At 34.5% G+C, this 14,140-nt stretch overlaps 1 protein-coding gene and 2 long non-coding RNA genes across 4 annotated transcripts; 2 read left to right on the top strand and 1 right to left on the bottom strand.

The window, feature by feature from the left end:
- The first annotated feature begins 2,146 nt into the window (after window positions 1-2,146).
- LOC141646004 (uncharacterized) lies at window positions 2,147-4,232 on the top strand. Of its 2 annotated transcripts, none has more exons than XR_012545265.1 (3): window positions 2,147-2,306; window positions 3,235-3,315; window positions 3,951-4,232. It is a non-coding gene; the product is annotated as an uncharacterized LOC141646004 (long non-coding RNA). The 2 variants fall into 2 exon arrangements; XR_012545264.1 differs by having other exon boundaries at window positions 3,217-3,315.
- Window positions 4,233-5,191: 959 nt separating this feature from the next.
- On the bottom strand, window positions 5,192-12,869 carry LOC141647432 (uncharacterized). The gene is made up of 5 exons (XR_012545739.1): window positions 12,745-12,869; window positions 11,365-11,465; window positions 7,890-7,989; window positions 7,750-7,784; window positions 5,192-5,689 (listed from the first exon to the last, which is right to left on the bottom strand). It is a non-coding gene; the product is annotated as an uncharacterized LOC141647432 (long non-coding RNA).
- On the top strand, window positions 8,790-11,064 carry LOC141647431 (bidirectional sugar transporter NEC1-like). Its single transcript, XM_074455607.1, has 6 exons — window positions 8,790-8,960; window positions 9,068-9,104; window positions 9,205-9,415; window positions 10,118-10,279; window positions 10,392-10,511; window positions 10,603-11,064. The coding sequence occupies exons 1-6, from the start codon at window positions 8,918-8,920 to the stop codon at window positions 10,783-10,785; spliced, it is 756 nt and encodes a 251-aa protein (XP_074311708.1). The 5' UTR covers window positions 8,790-8,917; the 3' UTR covers window positions 10,786-11,064.
- Window positions 12,870-14,140: the final 1,271 nt, after the last annotated feature.

Here is a 14,140-nt window from a genome sequence, read left to right as displayed (position 1 = left end):
ATAAAAAAAAGTAATGATTATTAAATATTATAGTATTATAAAAGACATGAAAAAGTAGAAAAAAGCGTTACATTTTTCTTTAATATATTCAATTAAAATACGTATATGTCAAGTATAAATATTGATTATGACTAACTAAATATTACTTTTAGTTAAATATTTTATATGTTATATTTTAAATACTTTGAAATTAAACCTCAAAAAATATTATTTGAGAAAGTTTAACCTATTTTATTTACAGGTAAACTCTTAAACATCATTTATATATACTTCCCCCCATCCAAACCAAATGTTACATTTAACTTTATTACGCTTGCCGAGGCGCGTTTTGCAACGTGAATATCTTCAGTTACACATCATTAAAAATTATAAAAACTTGATATTCTTATAACATTCATGACGATGAATCAAACAAAATCTCGCATGACTATGTTTTCTTTTCTACATTACTAATAGTACCAAAGATTATCTTTGATCATGAGTAGTACCAAAAAATCAAATGTAACTTTTGGTTTGGATGTGAGAGAGTATAAACATCTTTAAAAATAAAAAAGGTGCAATTCTTATAGATTTTTTTGACACATAACACATGTAAGACACAATCAAAACATTTGAATAAGTTGAGCTTGAACTCTATATGTTTGATACATAAATATCACACGTCATACATAAAAAAGTAAAAACTATATAAAATTATATTCACATCATTTTGAACAAATATTAATTGATTTGGAACATAACGTATTGTGAAATGATATAATTGAGAATTTAATGTTGATTGTTGCATTATTCGAATAAATTTTATTTTAATTAATAGGGTTTTTTGATAATTGCTACCACGTATAATCCAAATTTTACCAACTGCTACCAAAGTAATTTTTCTTTAAAAACTGCTACCAAAGTATTTGGTTCGGACGACAAATCACTACCAACTTACAACGAACCTCTTTATTGTACCTGGGTAGACAGGAATACCCCTATTTTTACACTCCCCTCACTCATTCCTTCACTTTACCCAAACATCACTCTTTAACCTAAAATTTACCTTTACTCACCAAATGTTCTTAAACCTAATTACTTCCAATTAAATTGGGGAAATCAGAGAATCATCCTAGTCTTTAACTTTCTTCCCCAAATTTAATACGGCCTTAGGGTTTGCATTTAATCTCAATCCCCAATGGTTTCCAATCCCAGGTAAGTTTTCATCACTGGCTTGTTTTTATCCCTCCTTTTCATTTTCTGGTTTTTTATACCATTGTTTGCTAGATTCACATTGTTTATTAGATTGCATCCTTGTCTTATTGTTATATTCTTAGAACTTTTTTATTTCCTAAATAAGATTATTCTATTATCCTTCTTTCTAGGAACTTGATATATTAAGTTTGTTTCAAAATTAACAAGTTTGAAATTAATGGTTAAATTTAATAGTGGGAGTTAAGAAAAGAGATAGAATGATTATCTGAACTTGAAAAATAAAGATGAAAGCAGAAATGGAAATAAGAATAATGGAGTAAGAGAATTGAAATTAATGATGAACTTGAAAATAAGTGGTGGAAATGAAGAAGTATTAATGGAGTAGTAAATGTAGTAGAAGAACATATAAGTGCGAGGGTAAGGGCAAATAAGGAAGTGAAAATATTACTTAAAATGAGAATTTGAAATGAATGGCACAAATCTGATCTTTCTGGCTTCGTCTATAAGTTGGTAGTGATTTGTCGTCCGAACCAAATACTTTGGTAGCAGTTTTTAAAGAAAAATTACTTTGGTAGCAGTTGGTAAAATTTGGATTATATGTGGTAGCAGTTATCAAAAAACCCTAATTAATATGATATTTGATAAGTCACAAAATAATTTATAAAACGTTGATCATGCATAATTAATTATCACTTATTAGTTTTAATTAAAATCGTATGTATTTTATTTCAAAATATTGAAGTTAAACCTAAGAAAATTAAATTTATTTTTATTTTTAAATAAAAATATTTAAGGTCATATATAAATTATGTTATTTTTCTTCAATTATAATAATTAAATTTTAAAACAGGCCGCGCGAAGCGCGGGATACTACCTAGTTTTATTATAAATAGGGGCCTTAATCCGTCATTGTAGGACATCTTTTTCATACGTCTTTCATACACTAATTCACTCTTTATTAGCCTTAAGCAAAATTCTCTCATAGTTTTCATCTTTAGTTTTAATATTGTTAAGCATTTGGTTGTTAAACATTTGGTTCTCATTATCTTCAAGCTTTTGGTTCTCATATGTTCTTCCTTGCAAGTTTCTAATTCAAGTTCATTTCCATTTCGGTAATTCTAATTCTAATTTATTAGTTTACTTTCTATTTTAGTTATCATATAGTTTTATCATTAGTACTTGTATTATATCACATAGTTTGTTATTACATTTTATGATTCATCTTTTAGTTTATATTATTTCTATAGTCATGTCTAGCATTCCTTACAACATAGTCTGTAGTTTACATTTCAACATGAGTAGCTAATTTTCCTTAGTCTAGGGACTAGGGAAGCCATGCAAAATATAATATATGTAAAATGATAAATTAGGTTGATATAATATTGTCTAATTGTTTCTATCAAATGTTTGTATTGTCACGATTAATCTTTGTTTAAAGGCCTTATTCATTGATTAAGTTTGTTGATTCGTTCTATAAGTCGAGAGGCACGGAATCGGATTAGACTAAGCATGTGTAGTAGGACGAACTAGTCATAAACAAGAGTTTCTCTAGGACCAGTGGCGGAGCCAGGATTTGAACTTAGGGGGGCGAAAAATTTTAGGGGGGCGAACGACAAATTTTATAAGGTACACTCAAAAAAATTTCGAAATACTTAACTAAATCTTCGAAAATTTCACCTGTCAGGGGGGGCGACCACCCCTGCTTTTCCCTTAGCTCCACCACTGTCTAGGACCCGGTCTATGGTTGACACTAATATCGTGAGGTGGGTGTCTTTAAGCCTAAATAATTGACAATGTTATTACTTCCGAGTTTAACATGAATATATATTTACGTTTGCATGTGTGACCCGAGTCCTCTAGACTCCTTTAATCATATATATCGTTTTATTTGTTAATTATCAAACCAACCAACAAACCAAACCAATCGTAATCGACCTTGATAGAAATCTATTCATAGCATTTCATAGCGCAATTCCCGTATCCTTGTGTTCGACCCCTATTACTACATTAATTTGTGTCTAGGGAAATTATCTTTGCTAGGTGTGCGACATATCCCATCAGAGACGGTTTTATGAGATGGATCCTTGGTGATTTCGATTAGCTTGTGGATTATGCTAAAAGGTAGGTTATCCTACTCGGTTTCAATATTGTGTATGCATATTTGAGTGTCTTTCCTTGATAATGCATACATGAGTCGGTTAGTGTGTATGTGGGATTGAATTCATGAAAGAGTCACGTGTTTAATGTTGTTTTTCTGTTTGTCATGTATGGTCGGGATTGTGTTGTTGGAGATCTTTGGTGGTGGTACTTGATTGTTGAGAAGACGTAAGACGGTTGGGAAACTGTCTTGCGCTCGGGTCGTCCCTTGGAGCATCCCACTCCAAGGGGGATGTGCACATTAATGACTTGAGTCACGGGGGGACTCGTGTGGTTGAGGCACGACGTCTGCCAGGGGATCCGGTTGGCTTCCGGACCTGGTACGTCTGAGCGTGTCCCAGTACCTTTGCGTGAGGTGCGGTGTCGTGGGCTTGTCCCTGGTGCCGGTGGTTGTGGGTACGTCCAGGCGTGTCCCGGAACAGGTATGGTGATTTGCATAGTCGAGTCTCATTCACATGATTATGTTGCGTCTACACTTATCGAGTCGTGTCTTATGTTTGTGTATTGAAACTGACGTTTGTTGTGTCCGTGTAAATGTCACCTATTTCCGGGGTGGCCTGTGTCGATTCATATGATATTTCCGATCATATGGGGAGCAGTTGTTTCCAGGTTAACTTTGGTTGCTTGCGGGAGACGGGAACGAGCCGTGATGACATCCGAGTAGAGCATAGTTGATTAGATTAGTTAGTAGTCACGAGTTGTATTATTCATTTCATTTATTCACTTATGCATATGTAATCCACTAAATACTTAATTATGTTAATTGTTTTTCAATTGCGACTCCGATTTCACTACCTCGGGAAACCGAGAAGGTAACATCTCCCCATTACCTTGGCCGGGTAAGAATGGAGTGTTACACTTATAATTCACCATCGACAATATATTTTTTTAGGACATATCTTGTAATACAATTGCGAAAGCGATTTAAATAAATGAATGATGATAGTAGTGAGGATCGAACTCGTGACTCATGAGACCGAGGGACAAGTTTGAATCCATGGGGATATTTGCTCGGATTAGACCTATAATTTAATCCGAACAATGGTGAATTATTGTCAAGACCTATTGACTATAATTCGGGTTATTGCTTGAAGACGCGTCAAACAGTAACAAAGGTTGGATCGAAAACTAGTCGAACCTGGGTTGCACAATGACTCCCTTTTCTTTTGTACTCTTTCGGTTGCACAAAAGCTGCGTCTTTCTTATATCTCGAATGATAAAAATAACATACAATATCCTACTTAAATAGCTACCGTCTTCTTAGTCAACAAGACTTATATAAATTATATGGAAAATGCACACGTTGTCCTTGAGGTTTGTAATTTTGCATGAAATACCCAAAATTTTGATCCGAAAACTTTAAGAGGCTATAACTCGTGTTTACAAGAACGGAATGTGATGGTTTTCTTTTTTCAAATCGATCGTCTTTTCGAGAACTACGATATGAAAAAAAAATTGTCTTATTTGGATCCCGTGGCTAGGAATTTTTGTATGTCAAAGTTTTTTTTGACCGAACAACCTTTGAGCTTGCCAGGTCTAGACAAAACTACTCAACACTACCAATGTGATAAGGCAATAATCTTACACTTATGGGTTGTTTGGTTGCCATAAATTTTGGAAAATGTAGGAATTAGAACTTTCCAGAAACTTCTAATGCCTACATGATGTGGGAAGTTGCTTACCTACTCCCCCCTTTGTCATTGGAAATTCCTGTAAAATTTTATTCCTACATTAACCAAACACTTTTCCAAAATTCACCTAAATTGGATGAGGGAACTTAATTCTCATGAATTTTAGGTTTCTAGGAAAATTAAGTTCATTGATCAACCAAACAACTCTTTAGAATGGGGTAGTCTCATGCCTTTGATCAATTTTTTTTAAAAAACAAAACAAGCTAATCACAAATCAAATTGTTAGGTAAAGTTGGCTCATAGCACAAGGGTTTGAAAACCACACGAAAAAGAAAAAGAGTGAAACAGAAAACTGATGCATGCAATTACTAGGATAAGCTCAACTTCATTACACATCTCCAACTTCCATGTTCTCATTAAAATAGTAGGTATTTCTGTTGATCATGAGGTTTATTATCACAACTTTGCTCCATTTAAGACATTGCCTTTCCCCTTGGATCACATTTTGCTCTATCTTCTTAGATCACTCCTTGTCATCTTCTTTGGAATCCCATGTACCTGAAACAGCAACAACTCTCCCACCTTTTTGGACTATTTGTTGTAATCAATTTGTCTTCCTGTGCTCCAAAACATTGATTCAATTGTCATCTTCTAAATCTTACCGTATCATCTTGTTTGTTGTGCCATTAATGCGATCATTACGCAGCCTGAAAATATGTCGGCAGAAACCTTTAAACAGCAACCATAATGCAGTCTTGCGACCTAGAGCTCATGCTGTAAATCAATAGTGTTCATAACAGTTTATTGCCTCATTTGGCTTTGTTCCATCAAAATCAAAAATCAAAATAATTAATAGTCATTAGTTTAAATATGTAGTATGCAAAACAAGCCAAAAAGAATGCACCCTTTCAGAGCATTTCAACCACAAATTACAGAGAATTTTCACCTACAAGGCTACAATTAATAGATTAACTACATGCCATTAACTTGAGTACCTATCGCGAGTAGACTTCAATCGATGACAAGTTAAGAGGCGTCAGATGAAGTCTCCTACAGTAATCTCAAGTCTCAACTAGATAGCAGGAAATATAAATATATTCCGACATTAACCAGCACACATATGGATACTTTAGAGTTACTAATTAGATTGCAATTGAACCCTCATTCACTGCTTATAGGCATGTGTAGCTCTATGAACCAAGGGTAGAAAAGAACAACTGGAGAAATTCACAAACGTGACGAGCAAATAGGGAAGTCCTTGAGAAAGATGGTATACCAAACTATGAACTTTCTAGCAGTGTTGGTGATAGCATTAGCATTACACAACCGCTGTCAAGCCTCCAAGGTAATACAAAAAATTGTGTTAAATGGTAGATCACTTGATCATAATATTGTGACCAGACCTGCAGGGTTTTAAACCAAGCGAGTAATATACGAACCACACTAAAAGTATGAGGCTTCAATACTTGTATGCATAGTTTTCAATATCAGCTGGAACACCAAAACACGTCTAATTTACCAAGGTTTTGAAAGGTACAACGGCCATATTTTGAGATGCTATCATCAGCCGCTTTCATGGCGATAGACTACAAGGGAAAGGGGTAGGAGGAAATGAAAGGGAGAGAAAGGGAAGGGAGGGGGAATGGAACTTGTAGAGTAATAAGACAAAATCTGATCTTAACAAATACTCCCTCCAATTCACAATAAACCTCCCATTTCATTTTGGCACAAAAATTAAGGAAACACACTACCCCACCATATAATTAAATTTGGACCACACAAATACACTATCCCACCATACAATTAAATTTGGACCACACAAACACTTACCAAAAAAGGAAATAGGGAGGTTATTGTGAATAACCGAAAAAGGAAATAGGGAGGTTTATTGTGAATTGGAGGGAGTATGTTCTTAAGCTAAATAAAATGATTAGTAATTATTCTTTTAGCACTATATTATTTTGAAAAAAAAGTCGTTACATTAAGAAATTAAACTACACTCCCCTCCCATTTCAAAACTTTCTACTTCATTGGGCATAAAAAAGTAAGGAAGTTAATAAAATGTGGTGGAAAATAAAAGTTGAGGAAAGATTTGGGGTCCGAAATGATATAATGGACATAACACACAAAAAAAAGATTCCTACGTAGGAACTAGGAACGGTAAAACACAAACAACCAAAAACGAAAATAGGAAATTCAAAAGAGGATGGAGGGGATACGTTACGCCTAAGACTACCAAATGAGATTTTTTTTTTTTTTTCTGATCAAGAGCTTTGAAAGTGGGAAATATGTTGCCAAAGTAGAATTAGCGAAACATGAATGCACCAATGTGGAATTAGCTCAAACCTAAGGCACTAGTGGAAAGAATCAATTTCTGAGCTCCGCCCTTTTGTTTTGAGGCCCCAAATGTTTAGCCATAAAACTATGGTCCGGCAATCTATGCTACCCTGACGCATTAAATTACATCGCACACGTGTGTCCTACATTTGATACTAAGACATGGGTGTGGCGCTTGAATACATCATTTGAAGCCAAAAACAAGGGGTCTTTTTTCACAAACTTCCAAGTCTGTTTATTAGAAGTGCACTTGGGTCTGTTATTTCAGTCATAACAAGTTGGCGGTCTCACAGGAAAGAGGTCATTATTGATTTATCATCATTTTGAATGTTTTACACGTTTGGCTTTTTTTTGACGGTTGTTCAAATTATGCAGGAAATAAATGGTTACGAAAGAGACTAAAATATTTGATTATGAAATATGAACTTACACTAGTAAAGCACCTGAAAGTTGTGGAATATTACACTGCACAAAAACTACATAAAGATGTGAGATGTAACACGGACACAACAGGATAACATATAAGAACCGCACAAGTGTTAGAAAATCAGACACTCAAAACTCCCTTACCTGAATACCTGGCAGCCGTTAAAATATCTGCTCCTTCTAACATAGTATGTAGGCAGAATTATAAGAACTCTTTGGAGTCGAGCTTGAATAGATCATACAACTGCAAATACAATATCAGATTCTCAGGAACTCTTTCACAAATCTCAATATATGAACCATGATGACAATATAAGCAATACTAGAGGCATAAGAGTTCTGTATCGGTATGAAGAAATATTAATAGAACAAGAACTATAGAAAAAATAAAAAGAGCTTAATCTTGGCTACGGTAATATCACACTCTAATGCAGGCTTTACAGTAGAATGACGACTAGAATGTGAACAAGGCAAAAGGCGTTGTGAACTATTCCATGCTCAACCACATATACTAAAGAAAAAACGTGCAATTTCAAAAGAAGAAACAAAGCAAATAAATAAAAACAATAACTCTTTTTTTTTTAATATTCACAATTTTATTTTTACAACTTACAGTTAGCAAGTTAAACCAACATAATCATACATTTTGACATGGTAACAAAATTTCCCACCACAATATTTAAAGCGAACCAAATACTCCTAATATCTTATGTTATATACACACCATTAACTACGCACACTAATCCACTTTCAGAAATATTGCGAATAGGATAAACTTAACCATCAGTAATAAATCACTCCTTCTGATGCATTTCTTCTGTGGTGGGAAAGGAGTATATTTGGAGCTATGCACTGATTCGCCAAGACTAGTAGAAACAGCTATTAACGGATTCTGACAATGTATCTTCCACTCAGCTGTACGTATAGTTGTCTCCAATACACCTCTTCCAACTAACTGCATAGATTCAAAAACTCTTGCAAGAGATTGCTATTTTTTCCTGAATTTGCCTACCATGCCAAACTTTTTTACTTGTTTGGAATGAGTTGAATACAAAACCATCTATATCGCCTAACATTGTCCCATGTATATTTAAGCCAAAGAAGTGAGATGAATCTCTCATGTTCTAACACAACAGAAAGGCATTAGCTAGAAAGAACTTCAAAATCTCTCAATGCTCACATCTAAAACTCTTGCATATGTCTTCGGCATCTTGGGTATAGCTTCTAACTTATATGCTTGGCTTGCTACATAACCCTCTTCCTCTTCCATGATTCATATATTTCCCTTCTAATTTATAATTGTCATGCTTGCATTTGAACAGGAAATATTGTCTCGGTTGGGGTGTTTCTTTCACCAGTGTAAGCTCTTTTAAAACTATTGTTCTAACATTAAGCATCCCCATAAGAAAGCAAATTGAGAAATGTTTGGTCCCTCTTACACTCCAATTCTATTTTCCAGGCCAACCTTCTACAGCATATATAAAAGGAAATCATCGGAAGGATACAAGTCGCTTCCTTATGCTGTTGCACTGCTCAGTGCAATGATGTTGCTATACTATGGTTCCCTTAAGCCAAATGGAATTTTGCTCATTACCATCAACAGCTTTGGATGCTTAATAGAAGTTATCTATCTCACAATATTTGTAGTGTATTCGCCAAAAGAAACAAAGGTATAGCTTTCTACCTTAGCAACTTATATAGTACCCAACTACACATCTGATCTACATATGTCAAAAACCAGCTCTCAGTATACCTGGTTCTTGATAACCCATAGAGGATTCAGTAAACAAGAATACAAGATAGTTGATATCTCTTTGCACCCAATATAACAAAGTTTCAGGCTATATTAAAATAAATAATAGCATCATATTTCATATTCATATGACCATACACTATACAGGTAATGCAGCAATAATTTGAGCTAAAGATAATTTCCATAAAATGACGCAGTGCAGAACTGCAGATAGAAAACAAACAAAAGAAGAATCATTTTAATTACTTCTAAATGAAAACTTAACATGTCAAATGGAGAGAAATTCCAAGAGAAGCTTCAGAATTTCAGAACTGTTCAATTTCCTGAGATAAACTTGAAATTTTCTCTGACCGACTTATAGTTCCATTTCCAATGGAGCCAACAACCCACCACTCTTTGTTAAATTACGATGGAATTAAGCAAAATGTCTTAATATCCTCCTTATTGTAAGTAAACTAACAGTCATGGTGAGTAACCTAAAAAATCAAAAACAGCCTCCCTGTGTGTGTGTGTGTTATCACGGGGGTACAACTACATACATCAACTCCTTTACCCCCCCATTGGCACTGGAGTAACGTCGTTGTACTGACTTAATAGTTCAATTTGGCGCCTTATGCAGAAAACAATAGCGAAGGTGCTGCTTCTATTTAACTTGGGAGCCTTCAGCTTGGTTTTGCTGCTCACATGCTTGCTAACTAAAGGGTCCAAAAGAATTGATGTTGTAGGCTGGATAAATGCTACTATCAATATCTGTGTTTTTGCAGCCCCATTGAGTGTCATGGTAAGTAGCAAAATGAATTTTCAGTTACTTGAAAAGACTACAAACGATAGAAAAAAAAAATGATATGATGGTCCATGAAATGTTAAACCAGCGCACTTTCTTTATCTTATAGGGACAAGTGATCAAAACAAAGAGTGTGGAGTTCATGCCAATTTCCCTCACACTAGCTCTCAATCTCAACGCTACTATGTGGTTCTTCTATGGGTTTTTCAACAAAGACTATTTCATTGCAGTAAGTTTTTCATAATTATTTTGCAGTTTTTCAGTTCTATGGTTTTCTTTGCGTGCCATAAGACCTAATGAGAAATAACCATGATGGATAGGTACCAAACATTTTGGGATTTCTACTTGGAATGGTTCAAACAATCCTATACATTGTCTACAAATGGTGCGTCAAGAAAGTTGAGGAAGATCCTACTGAACAAGAGCCCACAAAAGGATCACAGTTGGAATTGGCAGATGAAATTATCAAACACAAACAGCAAGTAGAACTTCAGATTGTATAAAACACTGTAAACATGTTTGACTAGAATAATCTCTTGCCCGAACGAGCTCCGAGTTATGAAGAGTCAGCTATACCTAGGAGTTAGGTTTATCATGGTAGACAATAATTTAGAATCGAGTAAAAGAAAAAACAAAAAAAAGATGAATTATGTGCCATACTAAATCTATCGGAATAGGTAATAGTAGCTAGAAGTGCGATGCCTGGATATTTGAGGCTTATAGATGGAAAGTGTATGAGAGATTGTTCTGTGTTTGGAATTGCATCGATTTTTTACCGTTTTTACTTGTTACTCGACTTTCTTTTACAATAGCTCATGCGGCTTTAAGAGAAGAAACGGAGCTACAGAAAAAATAACCAGAAAAAAAAACATGGGAATGTTCTCATGGTGGAAGTATTTCAGGTGCATCCAGTATAAAAATGAAAATGAATAGAAAAACAAAACGTACGCTCTGATTAAAAACTGCGTTTTCAGAGATAAGATTTGCTTTCTTCTCAGTTATTGCTGGATAGTGGCAGAGAACATCAATGGAGCAATGAAGATACTCAAAGCAGAAAAAAGGAACCATAAGATAGAACATACAGATAGTCTGCTCACGAGCATGAGCTGAATCACCCTGATTCCAAATTCTGCTGCTTGAAGAGCTCGTGCACATTCGACGATCCCCTCTAATAATTTTTTGGCTGAAAATCATGGCACATACAGACCAAAAAAAAAGACAAGATAGTTAGCATACACGAAAGGTACTACATGATCACACACAAGACTAGAGAACAAACAATCCAAAATATGAGGTGAAACCTCTTCGATACATTACTGGCGATGGTTTATGAATTTGAGCTTTTCAATATTCTAAATTTTAACTCAAAGAAATGTAGTATACCCAAGTTGCACATGTAACATTATACTCACTCCATTCATTCTATTTCATATGTTTGTTCAAAATTCTCCTCACAAATTTTTGATAAAAACACATGAAAGTGGAATGAATGGAAAGGGTAGCAAACTAGCAATATAGTATTGTTGTAGAATAACAATATATGTTCCTCCATCTTAACATTACGATTACTAAAACGATGCAAAATTACTAAAATGTTGCTGAAATTCCCAAAAGTAAACATGACTTGTTTGGGAACCTAGGGTTGGAATTTAATTCCGTAATTGACATATTTCAAGCGTTTTCTAGATTTTGAAATTGGAAATGAGCTCAATTCCTTTTCAATTCCAACCTAAATAAAATTTGTGGCACTCAAATATCTACCCCATAGTATTGTAATTAGCGGAAGTCATTGAGGCACTAGGGTAACGCTGTTGTTGTCGTAGTAATAATCATTTCAATGCCGTCACTATCTCCAATTGTAGACTTGTCGAAGTGGTCTGTGACCCACCCTGACCCAGACCTACCCATCCAATTCCAATTTCACGAATTTTCCAAAAATCATTGAAAAATTGAAATTTGGAATTGAATTCCACGTGATCTCTAAACAAGTCTATGAAATTGGATTTGGAAGTGAATAAGAACATTTTAAATTCTACATCATAAACCATGAAAATGAAATCAATTCCAAGTTTCCAAACACTACCTAAAATGATCTTAATTCCGGACCAAGTCTAAACATCGTAACTAACACTCCCGCCATTCAACTTTGTTCTTCCCAATTCTCAAAATTCCTCTCGCATAACGAATACGCTGAGATGGAGGTTGGCCATTAAACTATTACTAGTTCCTAAGTCATGGTTTCGGAACACTCAAACAAACAATAAAGCTAACAAAATAGCTAATTATGCTTGCAAATTGTACATAAACCATAGTAATAGTTTCATACTCATTCCGTCTCAATCATTTGTTTATTTTTTTTATTCTTTGCGAGGACTAATCAAAGGTAAACAAACGAATGAGACAGAGTAGTATAAAACAGTGGAGTAATTAATAATTACAGAAAAGGGAAGAAATGGGATTACATTGAATGAGTGAAAGCTTGAAGAAGGGAGGCTCCGTTTGGTAGAATTAGCTAGACGGACAGGAAAATGAGATTGGATCAGATAGGAAAAAAGCGGAATTAAAAATTTTGCCCGGGGTTCGGTTCAGTTTTTTTAAGATTTCATCCGGACAGGGAGGGTACTGTTTTTTTTTTTTTTTTTTTTTTTTTTTTTTTTTTTTTTTAGTTTATCTATAAGATTCTTTGTTAAACCGCGGATTAATTTCATTATAAGTAAATTATAAAAGTAGATTATAAATAGCAGATTTTATCAGAAGATTTGACTAGTATATTAGAATTTGCATAATTAATTTGAGTGTTTGATAATTGACAGATTATGATTAGTATATTGTTAATTTTCTTAGTAAAATGAAGTAAATTTTCCTATTTTACAATATGCTAACCGATATGCTAGGGTAAGCAGCATATTGTAAAACATCATATTGACCAAATATGTCGTTTCAATATGCTGTTTACCAAACACTAAAATTAGCATATTAATTGGTCAAACATGTTAAAACCTTAAATATGCTAAAAATTGATCAATATGTCGTTTACTAAACACCCCTAATATGCTTAATTTATTATTATTATTAAAGTTAAATAATACTCCTTATATTTCTTCATTTTTATAAGTATAGCATTAATAATTAACAATGTTCTTTATAAAGTTAAGAAGTAAGCGGCTAAGGCGAGTATGGAAAATTCCGGTTCAAGCGGTCTGGTCTCAGATTCGTCACTTTTTCCCATTCTAGTTCCGATCCGATCTAAGCTGTGTGGAGCCCTAACCCCTAGAAGTAGCTCAAAAGGTAGTTGGAACCTGAAAACTAAAAATGTAGCTTAAATTAAGCAATTGGTCTCCCTTGTGACGGGTTATCATTTGTGACGGATATTTTGTGAGATAAAATGGTAACAAAATGGGTTAGTGGAGAAAGGGGACCACATGAATAGTGTTGCAGAGAGAGAAAAAGTGGGTACATTGTGAGGTAAAATGGTATCCGTCTTCAGCTTGTGACGGATATGTCATGTCTTCAATGAGAATTTGTGTAAATTAAGAGCGGATAAGATAGTTGGTTTTTATTACGAAGTAAAAACTTTTTGGGAAACTAGCTGAAAAAGGAGAGCGTATTCTCTGTTCCATTTTGTGTCTCATCTCGTGTTTCACTATACTCTTTTTTTTTACATATCATTAACTTAAGAGAAATTGCTATTAATTTAATTATGTGAATGATGATGTATCGCAAGATAAAAGCACTGGGATAGGAGATGGGACACAAAAACGGGACATGTGATCTCAACTAGGGATGTTAAAGGGGCGGGGTGGGTGAGGAGGAGGGGTAACCCACACCCGCATCCGCGAACTATAATGCGTACCCACA

The sequence above is a fragment of the Silene latifolia genome, chromosome 3, assembly GCF_048544455.1.
Source record: "Silene latifolia isolate original U9 population chromosome 3, ASM4854445v1, whole genome shotgun sequence".
Taxonomy (NCBI): domain Eukaryota; kingdom Viridiplantae; phylum Streptophyta; class Magnoliopsida; order Caryophyllales; family Caryophyllaceae; genus Silene; species Silene latifolia.
The sequence above is the reverse complement of the archived record's forward strand: the minus strand, read 5'-3'. Positions and strand labels throughout refer to the sequence as shown.